Source organism: Procambarus clarkii, chromosome 49 (genome assembly GCF_040958095.1).
Source record: "Procambarus clarkii isolate CNS0578487 chromosome 49, FALCON_Pclarkii_2.0, whole genome shotgun sequence".
NCBI classification, from domain to species: Eukaryota; Metazoa; Arthropoda; class Malacostraca; order Decapoda; family Cambaridae; genus Procambarus; species Procambarus clarkii.
This window is the reverse complement of record NC_091198.1, coordinates 18,744,118-18,759,001: the sequence shown is the minus strand read 5'-3', so window position 1 is coordinate 18,759,001 and position 14,884 is coordinate 18,744,118. Positions and strand designations below refer to the sequence as shown.

Genomic DNA, 14,884 nt, shown 5'->3' with positions numbered 1-14,884 from the left:
GTGTGTCTTCGTGGCCGTCCTCCTACCACCGTAACCGGCGATGGGAAACAGCTGGCGAGGTTGCGTATTGGACATACATGCTTAATTCACGGTCACTTAATGGAGCGCCGCCCTGCTCCTTATTGTTCAAATTGCATTGTCCCTCTTACGGTCGTGCATATCCTTGTTGAATTTCCTGACTTCCAGGACAAGCGTCTGTCTTGCTTTCCGACCATCCCTCGCGGTCACTTGTCCCTCGATAGAATCGATAGAATTCTTGGTGAATCGAATACTTTTTATATCGTTTGTCTTATGCGCTTCTGTTCTCGTATTGGCATCCTTGGTGATATTTAGCGCCCTCTGATTATTCAGCACATTTGATGGTGCTACATAGCCTTCCCGGTTTGGTGCCTTCTTTTGATAATTACTTACTTCTTCCAGATACATAATATAAGAGTGTTAACATTAACAGTAGGATATAAGAACTCAGCTCTTATGTTTAGCAAAAGTAATCGGTCGTCTAATTACCACAAGCTACACAAGCTTCAGAAAGCTTCCTGGCAATACGTTAGTAATGAATAAATATGATATATTTACTCATTAAAATGTTGGTGCTGAATGTACAACACGATAAAACATAATTTTAATCTGAAAAAGTATCTTTTTATAAAGAAATTAGACGAAAATAAAAAGCTGGTGACGCCAAATCAAGTCGACGATCCAAGCCTCGGTTAAGTTAGGTTAGGTTTGGTTTAGTTAGGTTAGGTTAGGTTAGGATAGGTCAGCCTAACTTAACATATCATATTTATTCATTACTAACGTATTGCCAGGAAGCTTTCTGAAGCTTGTGTAGCTTGTGGTAGCTTGTGGTAATTAGACGGACCCAAAGTAATGACCTCATGGGCAGCAGAACCCTTTTTTTTAAGACAATGAATATTTCTGATGTTTGCCTGAGCATGTTCTTTTTAATACATTGTGTATGGGGACAGGAAGCCAGTGAATATATACATGGTAGGCTTATATTGAGGTCCCTCCCTTCCCAAGGTCAAATTACTGACCCTCCCCAGAATGCAACCCCATAACAAGCAAACTCCTGGGTACCTATTTACTGCTAAGTGAGCAGGAGCATTAGGTGATAGGAACTGCGCCCAACCATTTCTGCCCCACCAAGGATTCGAATGCAGAATTCTCAATTGTGAGTCAAGAGTGAGCCCGACTGTACAGTTAGAAAGCAGAAGCATGGGCACAGTCAGATTCACACCAAAGACCTGAGAGTTGATATCACTTGTCCCCTTAAGCCCACATCAAACGGGTATCATCAGCATATGCAAGGGTGGCAAACATAAGAACTGCCTTCAGAAACTTGTGTAAAGAATCATTCAGAACCTTATATACCTCATATATTGAACCAATACTGTAGTATGTGACTCCAGCATAGAGTCCATATCTAGACAAACAAAAACTTAAGTTAAAAAAGGTTCAGAGGTATGCCACCAGGCTAGTTCCCAAGTTGAGGGAGGATGAGCTATGAGGAAGGATTATTTGAACTAAACCTCACAACAGTTATACATGATCACCTATAAAATTCTCAGAGGAAATGACAGGGTAGATAAAGATAAACTATTTAGTATGGGCGGTATTTGAACAAGGAGACACAGGTGGAATTTAGTGCCCAAATGAGCCAGAAGGATGTTAGAAAGCAAGATCTTGCCAAGATTTCATCTTATTCATTTATTGTTTCATCATTGAAACTCTAGTTTCATATTCGGATGGCATCATCAAATGCACAGATGTTCACAAATGCTTTATAAAAGGCATTTGTTGTAAAAAAAATATAACTAGCAGTGAGAGTGACATTAGCTGGTTTTGTTATACTGTATATTAGTAATACTCTTAGAAATATGAGTATAATATTTGTTTGCTGTGACTGATGCTTGGGCTAAAAGTTTCAAAGAGAAATATTATAAGATTTGTTAGGACCAAACTGGTCCCTTTTCCAATGAGCAGGGTCAGTGGTACATAATATGCACATTTATAATAATTTAAATATATGTTAGGAGACTGAAAGGCAAATTGCTAAAGCTAGTTTACTTCATTCAACATTAACCAACTGCTGTACATGTTGCACAAAGCATGTTTGACGCTCCTCATTATCCACTTTATAACACAACATAAATCTTGCTGCACATTATACAATATCATTTAGGTAATTCTCTGCTATACATACAATGACACAGTACTTAACATTTCAATACACGAACACATTTTTCCACACAGCACAAAATTGCTTCGCTGCACATCATTAAGCTCGGTGAAAAGGAACAAAGACAAGAAAATACCGTGCCAATGCACGTGTGATAGAACACAAACATTAATATGCAAATCATGACCACATTTGCAAATCTTCTGCCAGTGAGATTTTAAGAGGAATCACTGAAATGTAACGTTTCAATACTATCACTCACAGCCTCAATGAACCTTGACCTCATAGTTTCATATCAAATTGTGTTTATAGCAAAGAGGTAGGGCTATACTACCTAATACATAAATACCTTGCACTTACAAAGTTGTTGCATTATTAAAGTTTGTGCTTCCTGGAAACTCCACACAATAGAACAATTTGAATAGCATTCTCTAGCCCGCATGATATGTAGTCACACATATAATATACATCATAAAAAGTTCAAGTGCAATGTAACACAAAGAAATCAATTTTGTACAGTAATATCAAATTCTAAGTTCGTGACTCTTGTCTTTAGACTTCATTGTGGGAAATTAATAATTTTGTCTTCCTTTTAATCATGGACTTTAGTGATAGTTTTAAATATGTCTATATAAATTTTAGTTACAGATGATTACAACCCTAAAATCTAGAGAATGGATTCCCTATGCCTAGAAAATAATTTTTACTGTGAGGTATATGTAATTATGGATGTTGTACCTTCAATTACTAATTATCTGTAAAGTACATTATATTAAAATAGTTAAGATATAATTAAACAGTTGTTCATATAATTTACTGATGTCCATGAACTCAAACAACAACTTTCAAATATAGTACTCCAATATTGGATCAGATTGTGACTATGTAAATTATAATTTCAAACATCTTAAGCTACGTACATACATTTAGTCACCTGAGCCAAAACAAACACTTGTTTGTAGAACCCAAATTCAAGTGCTACTTCTGTCCTAGGAAGGTCCTGGTTTACAAGATGCTTGGTTAAGAAACCTTGAATGTAGTTTGATAATTTATTCCCTATTTGTTCTTGTATTGTTTGGTATTTGAGTGGATGTTCTTTTTAATATCTTCACTTTCTTTTCTACACTGTTCCCTTATCTCCTGGCTGGCACTTCCCTGCCACACTAAATATGGCAATGATAGTAATAATAATAATAATAATAATACTGTAATTATAATAATGATAAATCTTGTCAATATCTTAACTCAGTTGGGATTTAATACGACTTTCTTTTGATTTTCTTTTTTTTCAAATGCCTACTCAACATGATTTAAAGTCAAAGTCCTTTATAAAACAAAAGTGGCAAGTTGCCGTTACTAAAACCGGACATAAATGTTGATGTAAAGTTGAGGTGTTGATGCTTGTTAATAATGAGCAGCTCTCGCCATCACTAACAAGAACCACAACACAAGGGCTCGATAACTATGCTCCTCTTATATTTTAATTTGATTAAAACTAGACATTGCTGAACTATTTTGTCCTGTAGTCTTGTGTTCATATGAGAATAAAGCTTAGTTATGACATGGTTCACAGGTCCCAAGAAAACATTTTGTATTTATTGAGTATATTTACTGCCAGTGTTGTAGTTGGCATGGTGAGTTGGAAGTTTTTGTCATTGAGATACTTGTGTAATATATCAAGGCTATTGCTATATCAGCAATACAAACACTGGCTTTAATAAAGTGCTCAACACAAGACAGAATTACACCAAAGAAGGACATTTACATATTTTGAACAAACACAACAATTCTTGATGAATATATTCATGTGATGTAAGTGTGTGTGTGTGTGTGTGTGTGTGTGTGTGTGTGTGTGTGTGTGTGTGTGTGTGTGTGTGTGTGTGTGTGTGTGTGTGTGTGTGTGTGTTGTATATAATACATATGTAATACATTATATTTATATAACATACTTACACACTTTGACAACATCACATTAATTTCCCTTTAATACAATACTAGTGGACACTCAAGCTGCACAAAATCTATATTTTTAACAAGAGATGTAATGTACTATATTTACGCTATGGTTAAATCTTTGAACAGTGTAGCCCATGCCAGATGTACAGATGTATCATGCTACCAATGATACCAATCCTTTTGCTTTTCAATTATATCTTGCCATTTTCCTAAGTATGTGATTTACATGGTGACAAATCAAGCCTTCAATATGTTCACAAAATGGACTTAGTACACACACACTAACAAGTAGACGTAGTACATTCCGACAGCTATATTTTACTACAGAAACCAGAGCTCAGGACAATGATGCATCATATCCTTCAGTGGTCATGGGTCTCTTGTTATAACATTCAGCATGAGGCATCACTGGTAAACACGGAGCTGGCAACGACATGGTTCGACTCTAGTTTCCTACACTCACTTCTGACAGACGACAAAACAGTTTTCAGCAGCTAACATTTAAATGTGATGGAAGACTTGCTTCAAATTGCACTTTATTGGCTATTTGAAATTCAGTGAATGACTTGGATAGTATGTCTATTAAAAAAAAATACATATTAGTTTAATTTAATCTTTACCTAATGGCCACCATCTCGAGTGGTAGCGTCTGTAAACAAACTGAGCAAAATATTAGTTAAAATTTTTGCATTGGTTATGAGTATGTGTGTGAAATAAATATATACAGTAAGCTAATCTGACTGTCATTCTTGGAAGCACAAATGTTAAAACCATTGAATTGTTAAAAGAACAAACTTTGTCACCAGTATACACTCATTATATGTTTAATAAACATTTATTAATGGATTAGCTGATTATTTAAAATGCCACAATGACCATTATCATATGACATTTTGTGCACATTTGACACTTACAAGTCTGACAAGTATGCTGGAGGGCTTCAGGAATATCTAATAATGCAATTTTCTATTTTAGTTAAAATTCAGTTATCTTGCTGTTACAGCATGTTGCAGATGGATGGGATAACAGTTCTTCGTTGCTTTACACATACCCAATCTGCACAATCATAGTGTATTCACTCTATCTAACAATCTATATACAGTATTGTAATTCAGTTTTCCCCCATATAAAGTGCATACCCTAGTTGTTAAACCTGTCAATAAATATTAGAACAGTATATCATTGAGTTTTAAATTGAGAGGATAATGTACTTCAAATTATGAAGAGCAGAAGTAAAGTCAGGTTTTCTAACTGGCATCTGTACTGTTTGCTTTTTGGCTTTGAATCTTCTCTACATGTTTATTATATTAAAATGTTCGGCAAACTCTCGGGTCTTTGCAATGAGCTCCAAGAACTTGATGTTCAGGTGTTGACCCTACATGATGATGCACCCAGTACCTGTACATCATCAGTAATGGATTAACAATCGATGAATTTTCACGTCTGGTTATCATATGCTCAATTTAATGCTTCTTGAATTTGTTATTCATTTTTTAAGCAGTAGTACCTACAGTTTTAATTTATTGATCCTAAAAGTGTTGTTTTATTATAGTTGCTATTACCACTAACATGTGAAAATTTTACAAATTTAAATTGGTGGATATGCACAATTTTCCTCCTAATAAGAACAAACTTGTCCAAGCATCACTAAGTTTCTGATTTAAATTTACTTAAGTTATGGCACTTAGACTGCTAGCTGAAAGCTGCACTGCATTTGCATCTGTCAAAAATTACTAGAGAATATTTACGTGCCGTACAAGAATGTATTTAAATACAGTATTTTAAGTTGTCATTTTTTCAGTATATTACCTTCTTAAAAAATTATTTTAAATACCCAAGAAGTTGTGTTTAATGTTTGATATGGAAAGAAAAAATATTAACAGCACTTTTATGGTTTATTTGAATGTCTATCTAGGGATGAGTTTTTTATACATAATACATGAGCGCGGTTCCATTCCTCACCTGCACGCATCCTTCAGCATGTAAACAATGGTCCCAGTGACGTACAAAGAATACCTTTCAACATCTTTTTTTTTTTCTTCAGCTATTTAATCTCGTGTTAATTCATATTCGTGAAATATGAACCGTAATATAAAAATAAATAGTGTATTTTATATGGTAAATATCGTAGCTAATAGTTGTGAATAACGAAGGTACTGTACTGATATCAAAATGTTGACTAGTGCCTGATCATCAAGCAACTATGATAAAGTATGTGTATATTCTACAGTTACTGGCTTCACATATAATTAACCATCTTCTCTGATGTTCATATAATGCATCTACAATAAATATTTTACAAAAAAGGTCAATATTGCCTTATACTTTTACTATTTTATGGAGAATTGCTAGTTCATGCTGCTCGGTATTCTTTGATGTTTAAAGAGAAACGTGGCTTTTAACCTAATTAAATTAACATTTTAAGCAGGATGGTATATGCAATATCTTTATGGAACAGGTTAGTTTTCACATCTTTACATAACAAGGATTCAACACCAATCATTTAACGTTTTGCTGCTTCAATATTTAGTTAATGAACTGATTTAACTATGCAATACAAGTAAACACACTAATGAGTCACATGAATCGGTGTATCCAAGACAAAATGGAAGAATATAATTAATGGGAAGCTTAAATACGAAAAATATATAACTATGATATTGAAACTAACAATTTAAGGTCATTGTGGAGGCCCTTAACGAAGGGTGTAGCATAAATGTGGTCAAAGGTGATCAAATAAAAATACTTTACCCATGACTATCCTTTCATGGGTGACAGTGGGCACTTGATTCACTACCTACCTACTCATCAAATGTGAGGTTCTGTGATTCCTATATCTTTTCTGTCTCTAAAAAACAAAAGAAGGAACTTCAAGGCTATTTGTGTTTTGGTCATAAATTTACAGAAGAGTTCCTGGTATCTAATATCCCAAGAAAGTTTTGATAAACTAAATCCATTGATAAATAATGGACTCTTAAAATTTGTCTGCAATGATATTTCTATTGCATCACTCTATTATTAGTGTAAAACAAGATTATAAAATTGGTCACACTGTTCGCAAATAAAGATTCAGATCTATAGTATCAAAATTCCCTAACCTGAAAATCTGCCCATTTTAACAGAAAAAGTTGAGCAACAACTGCTTCTATTGTTACTGCAAACAGCTACACAATGTCACACTTTTCACTTGATGCTAAACACACTGTTCAGTATCATCAACTGCTATTAATCACAAAACATACTTTTATACTTAAAAGTATTTGAACAGACTGCTGCAACTATCTTTCCACACTATTGTTTTGTAGCCAAAACAATTAAATTTGTTCTTGTTAAACAATCATAACTTGGCTACACCTCACGTTGTGGAAAGATATCCAGTAAGATGCACGTGCACAGATTCTCAAACTGTGTTTACAGCGTGTACTCTTTTTTGATAACTGACAAAGTGCAGTCACAGCAGTCATAATTATCCTTTCCAAAATAATAGACGAGAGAACTTAGTCTCTATAAATAAAAATTCCCTTTTCCATAGGAGTAAATAGAAAACAGGTTTATATCACAGTAAATCTACACAACTACAATGGTTCTGTACCCACTACCATTTACAGCATTTAATATCCCGGTATTTACGTGAAAACGCATTTCTTAAATCTAATGAACTATACAAAAGTTTCATATAAAAATTATCGGAGCCGACTTGGTGAAAGAACTTAAGCGGAAGTCATAATATATATTTAGTGGCATGTATTGTCGTCCCAATTTCCTCCTCCACCACAAAAAATACCGATTATAAAATAAAAATTCTAAAACATTTGCTACTGCTTGATTACTATTTTAAAAGTGACACAAGCACTGAGAGTATCGTGAATCGGTTATAACAAGTGTAGTCACTTCATAATTACTTCACCTGCGTGTGAGAAATTATTGTTCCATCTCTTAAAAATTCACCACTTGTCAAATTAAAGTACAGCTAGTCATAAAATTAATTAAAAAATACTTCCTATTTAATAAACATTGTTTTTATTTTGTCATAAAATGTTTTGTCTTTTAATGCAAAAAATTAAATTATTGCAAAAGTAGCTTGCTCTGCATTAAATATTTAATTCCAGAATACCATACTGTATACGCAACTCAATAAATGTCCAACTCAATCGCTCTTAATAAATTGAATGCTGTATACTCTACAACAAAGACATCATAAGCTACATAAAATACATTACAGTATTCTTTCCTTGTAACCTCCTGGTAGAATTATCCTTTTGAGAGAGACTTGCTGGTGCTCACAGCTTCGCAGCTTTCTCTGGCTGGCAGACCATCATCAACTTTTGCAGTAATACATCTATCTTATCTGTGAAATATTGATATGTTAATTATTCGTTAATGGAGCACACTTGTAAAAATCCTTTTTTGTAAATTATTTAAGGCAATTTATTTCATTCTAATTTTAATTATGAAAAAGGTTATTGTAATAATTTATAAACAATTAAAGTCCATGTAGCATTTTAAATAAGAACCTTTAACAAGAATTAACTGTACAAAATTTTTAAAATAAACAAATCTAGATATGGTTCAATTATTAGAGTAAATATATAAAGGTGCAAAATGCACAAATAACCAAGTTATCATTATACCTATGAAGTACGTGGGCGAACTACCATCATTATCTTCTGGAGGAATTTGGTCATGTTATCTGAGGATGACAGGCAGAACACGATGATCAAAAGACATTAAGCCAAAGCAACCCATGCACAGGTAAACATGCCCACAAGGTAAAGCATTCTTGATATGCAACGAGGAATGCAGGCACTCCCGAGGCTCAAGACAGTGGTATGGAAGGAGATACAGTTGAAGATACAGTAGTATGGAAGGAGGTACAGTTGAAGATACAGTGGTATGGGAGGAAGTACAGGTGAAAATACAGTAGTATGGAAGGAAGAACAAGTGAAATTCAAAACGGATGAGATAAAACACAGAGGTATGGAACACAGTAGGTATGGAAGAGTTAGGCTCTGCAAGTCATAATAGTTAATACAGTAGGCCAAGATCCATTTTAACAATGTTTTATACATGAATGTGATTACAATATTTTCAGGCAGATAGGACCCACATTTTTTGTCCACCAAACATATATTGTATTTACATGAACAAAATAATGTTTCCCCTACAAAACCTCCTTGTAAGATCACTGTCAATGAATATTTAAGAGTCACACTAATAAAAAAAATTGTCCCAAAAACATGACTCTAAAATGTGTGTTATATGCCCATAAATACAGTAACTGTAATCATTAGGACACTGGCAAATGTTTCTCAGTTGCTGACACAGTACTACCAATCCTATCAAACTTGTGAACAGCCTCAAACCTGTTAAAATTCTAAATTTTAATATTCGCAATTTTATCATTTGTTACACACTGCCAATTTACACTGTTACTTAGCCATGTATTAAAGATGAACTTAACTAATTTAAACATATAAATAAGAACAAAGTTTTTACTTGAAAACTATGGCACACTGGAACGCATTATTCGATAGTGGAAAGGGCCAATCGTAATATTCTGCCAGGCCTTGATATAGCGTCATGTCTTATACTCCTACCATTTTGAAGAAACTTTTTCTTTGAACATTTTGAGAACTATTCCAGATCTGATAACTCTAAATTTGCAATGGGTGTGGGATTTTAGGATGTTATCCTACACATACTATAGTCTTTGACTTGGGATGAGGTTCCCTGGGGTTTTTATAGTAGGTCTGCTTTGCCAATTTCTTTGGCCCGGGGGTGATGTTGGTTACAATTTACCAATGGAAATACTTTACCTCTGGAGTTAGTCCTGCAAGAAATTATATATTGTATCTTCAATTCCATTATCAGTACCATTTCCTACTTTCATGAGGCAGGTAGGATTAGGCATAAACCCAAATAAAAAAAAAATTAATTTACAACAATGCATACACAAATGAACACCATCACGCAACAGTGTCTTGGCCACAGCAGCACTATACTGCTTTGTAAGATTATGAATTCTGTGTCTTTTAAGTTGCCATAACACTTGCAAAGATATTTCTTCCTCGAGAACAAATTTATAATTTTACTCAATTATAAAATTACTCCGCAGTAATTCTCGTTCTCTATTATACTGTACATTAATTTACCTAAATTGGTTCTAGTGTTTCAATAGTGGCAAAGTAAAGGCTAAGAGTTCATCTTTTATAAATTTATGAATATAAATCATGGCTACAATGAGAAATGTTAAGGTATGCTAAATGTTACTTTCTCCTATAGTACTATAAACTCTGAACCTTGATTATGGCAGTGTCTTAAAATTTTAAATTGTGGACTAAAAATGTGTTTACATATAAAATGTAAACCAATCAAGCTTCGAGTAAAATGGAAAATAATTTTCTGAGCAAATTGTTTTGTTGCTTCATAAGACAGCTTCTTGGCTCTAGGACTGGTCTGTGCCTTAGTAAGGGTGGGAAAACAGTCCGTAATGGCACAGCAGCCATCTATTGTTTGTTGGTCATACTGATGCTTGAAAGACATTGGAAATACTAAATCCACCACAAAATGACTGCCAGAAAACACACACAAGTGTTTCTTGGTTTTCTTACCAAAAAAGTGCCAGTTGTTACACGTGACCATTGGCAGAGAGCAGAGAGCAGCACATGACTATCTCCTGACTGTTACACTCAAGCTGATCCTTCCCCCCTCTTAACATATCACAAAGACTGAAGAGACATAAGAGAGTCCAGGATCAACAGAGCAACTTGCTCACCAAAGTGCTTTTCATTTTGCACCAAGCATAATTTCTCAATTATGCAGACGAGTCATTCTCAGACGATTGGCGTTCTCAACTATGCCACTGTTACTCCCTAAGTCGAGCATCCATCAAAAAACAAAGACAACAGTCAAACCACAGTAAAGAAATGAATGGGGAAACTCACTTGCATTGTGGCAGAAGAGAAAGCTCCGAGGTGCAATTTTTAATGTCACCATTGTCATACATTTCAATGCCCAAACCTTTTAAGCTGTGGTTAGGGATCATCAACCACTCCAAGGAAACACATAAATAACAACAAAATATAAAGTTGTACCCTGAGCGAGTACCTCGATGACAAGGGTTGATTTCCAGGGCTGACACCTTGAGGGTTCATTTCTCCCAAGTTTGAATATCTGAATAGAACATGGCTGGGAAAATACCATGAGTGGGGCAAAGTTCTGTGGGTCATGAGCATGAAGACATGCCTGTTCATGACTTGGCTTTACCACTCTACAAACAGTTGTGGAAAGCCAGTCCAAAGGAAACCCAGACCAAAAAATATTACTGCATTTAATGTTGGGTACCTTCCTCTACATACATGGACAAGAGGGGCTAGCCACTAGTTAAGTTAAGGAGCAGAACCCAATCACAGAGCAGTAATAAGGGGGGGAGGGGGAGGAGCTGCTCCACTAGAGCCTCCAACCCCCTCAGGATAGAGAAGATCACTACCCTACTCAGAAGTGGGGTGACGTGCCAACTCCAGCCGAGACTTGGTCTCACAAACACACTGGAGGAGTGGAGGGCCAGTAATTGTATTGGGAAACAAAACACTTATAACCCAGTTGGTTTAAAAAAAAAAAGAGAGAAGCAAATGACTGGTATACATGCATACATTGTGCGTACACACAAACAGCACGAGCCCAATCCACATCAAAACTAAAGTTCCTAAGGGTAAAACCAAATTATTTAACTTAATTCCAGTCCTCGCATGTGCAAGTAACTAGTTTTAAGGCCAATCAAATCATGGTAAGGATTGTATCTGGAAACCCTGTGTTTATATCAGGCACTGCTGTCTGGTGAAGATCAGGTGAGCGATCAAGAGGCAAACACAAATTTTCAATGCTTCGATTGCTAATTAGTGATTGCCAAACAATCAAATCCCTTCCAATGTGCTTTATGGCAGTCAACTGGACTAGATTGAATTTTCTTCGGTCTCCCTAGTGTCAATTTGAAAATATCTCCGCTGAGCCAGTGCAGACTGGAATCCTGCCCCCAACTGAAAACAGAGTTGATGAGCAGCCAGCAAGTTCTTTGCTACAGGATGCAATTTAGTAGCATAGGTCAGAAACAGTACAGTACATGTCATAGTATATACCACTTCTTAACAATTTAGCACCACTTATACTATGTATAAGCATGAAGCAATTTATAGCGGGCATGTTTATGGTACTGCAAGAGTGCACAAACCATACCATCGTGTGGGATTCTTCAAAGTTAATCATGATCATGTGGGATGTTCCTAATTAAGTGTATCACATAGAATTCCTAATAGTGAACAATAATTATCAAAGATTTTCTTGAGCTGTGGTTATCACGTAGGATTCTCTAAAGTGAATTGTTATTTACCACCCATACATATTTATTTCTCTCATTTAGTCAATAAGAAGCATCCAATATCTTTTTGTGAGAAATTAAACATTTCTAGTAATTTACACTACAGTATTATGAAGACTTGTGCTATAAATGCTGCTAATTTGTAATTTTAAGACTGAGTTTTCAGGATGTGACATCTCTGCACAATTTTGTTTACCAATAAACTGGAGTTACTAGTCTCCAGGTGCATGTGTTCCTAAATTCTCTTATGATAATTCTGCAGGCATGAAAATTCATTCTGAAAGGTGAACGGCATGACCAATATTAATTCCTTTAATATTAATTACAGCTCGGCTTTAGCTGTAAATATACTGTAGCAAGTAGTGTTCATGCCCACTGATGGTTTTGGATTATCTACATAGGCTACTCTATTTACTATTCAGTCCCATTAAATTTACATAAATTTATATAGAGCAACCAGCCGAGTACAGGACAATGTACAATCCATCCATTGGTTTTGCACCTAAGGTTACTTTCAGCACTGTGCATTTAAACCACCTCACAATCGTGGGGTTCCATCAACACCTCATGACATCACAGGTCCATGTTTGTTGCCATATTTCAAGGAAGGAATAAGGACGTCCATGTTCTACACGTGTGTTTGACAAAGTGGCAAGCACACGTGTAGAAAATAGACATGGCTGACTTAGCGATCAACAAGAATGGGATACCAAACTGACTACTCTTTAAATCTTCTTTACGAAATGATGGTTCAAGTTCTGCAATCATGACTGATGATGTCATGGTTGTCAAGGACCATTATCATCATCATTCTTTTTGTTTTTCCACCACCCTTTTTCAAATCAATTTATGCTTTGATCTCAAATAGTTTAAAGTTTTAGTCAAAGTGTTTTTGCCACATCTTGCCCGAAACGCTGTGCGTATTAGTGGCTTTAGGCATAGTATGTACTAGCTCTATCTAGAAATCTAACATTCTGTTTCTAACTCATCTTGTATGTATGTACTTTTACCTGAATAAACATTATTTATTATTAATATATTATTATTTATGTACTCAAGTCTATTAAAATTAAATAGATACAGTATAAAGTTCTTATAGGCAAAATGCTGTTTATTTCCCTTTTAAAATGCAATATATATTTTTTAATTTGATTTTCTTTATTTTACTGATTTCTTCACTTTGTTTTAATTAAACACGAAATTTTAACTCGATACCTTCGATAGTTTCATTAATAATTGCAATATTAATATACTGGTAATTATAATGGTCTGTGCACCCCTAAAGTATTATCTATAAATTTATGTGAGCTTTAATAATAGAAGCAATTTTAAGAAAAAAGTGGTGCTCAGTAGAGTTTTGACCGAAATGAAAATAAATTTAGAAGTAGTGCACGACAAAGTGTTGGAGTGCTCACGAGTGTGTCAACAGGGGCTGCGTGTCAGCGCACAGCTCCCACTTTTACTGGTGCTCACAGCAGAATTATGGGATATAAGTAAGTAAGCAGTGGTAGCTTTTAGTGCTAGTCATTGGTGGATTTTTCAAAGGGCACATGATAAGATCTTGAAGAAAATAATGAAGAAATCAAGAAGTATGATCCTACAAGGAAATTGCTTTGTGATAGACCATTAACTGAAGAAGAAAAGCATAGCAATATGGATAATATTTATAATATTATGGTAATAAGTCCCAATTAAAGACAACTAGTATTTAAATTAGCAAAAAATGGTGTGAGAAAAATTAAGATACAAAGAATAAAGGCATTACGGAAAAGCAGACTGAGGAAATAAGAATGTAAGGAGAATCTGAATGAGAACTGGTACATGTGTGACGCAGCATCACAGGTATAAACAGAGCGTGTTAGTTGTATGTTAAGTAAGAAGAGTTTATGAAGAAGATGCAGGTCTTGGAGACAGTGGCACTATACATTTGAGAAGAGAAATGAGACTTTCCCAAGGTTATAATATGTGAATAAACAGACCCCCTTTTACCAGATATAAAAGCATGCTACACAGTGACATGGCCCAGCAATGACATACACTGCTACCTACACAGTCATTACCATTCTCTAAAACATTTCAATTAGTTTTCGTCTCGGCAGGTACGACGACCATCAATTTCTGCATTACTTGTGTAAATTTATCTGATGGATTAAAAAATCAAGCTCTGAGTAAATATACAAAGCTACTTCTCAGCATGACACTTGAACGTTGCCTGAGGTAACATCACTGAATATCCCTCTGGATGGGAGCCTTAGTCAGTCGGGTAACATTTTGCACCAGCACCACTTTTCAAACATGACTAATATTACAATGGCACTAGGGTAGCATTGAAAAAAACTAAATTGAAAATTAGACAACCAGCCCCATAGAAT

At 35.0% G+C, this 14,884-nt stretch overlaps 1 protein-coding gene across 7 annotated transcripts in view; it reads right to left on the bottom strand.

The window, feature by feature from the left end:
- Nucleotides 1-2,052: 2,052 nt before the first annotated feature.
- Nucleotides 2,053-14,884, bottom strand: part of LOC123763160 (large neutral amino acids transporter small subunit 1) — a 118,225-nt gene continuing 105,393 nt past the window's right edge. For 2 of the 7 annotated variants that reach the window (XM_069303069.1, XM_045750142.2), the window contains exons 10-11: nucleotides 8,770-8,828; nucleotides 2,053-8,486 (exon numbers count right to left, since the gene is read on the bottom strand). In XM_069303069.1, the coding sequence (XP_069159170.1) occupies nucleotides 8,770-8,828 (59 nt within the window). In that variant the 3' untranslated portion in view covers nucleotides 2,053-8,486. Of the gene's footprint in view, nucleotides 8,487-8,769; nucleotides 8,829-14,561; nucleotides 14,654-14,884 lie in introns of all 7 variants that reach the window. The other 5 variants (XM_069303068.1, XM_045750141.2, XM_045750139.2 and 2 more) reach the window with 3 other exon arrangements.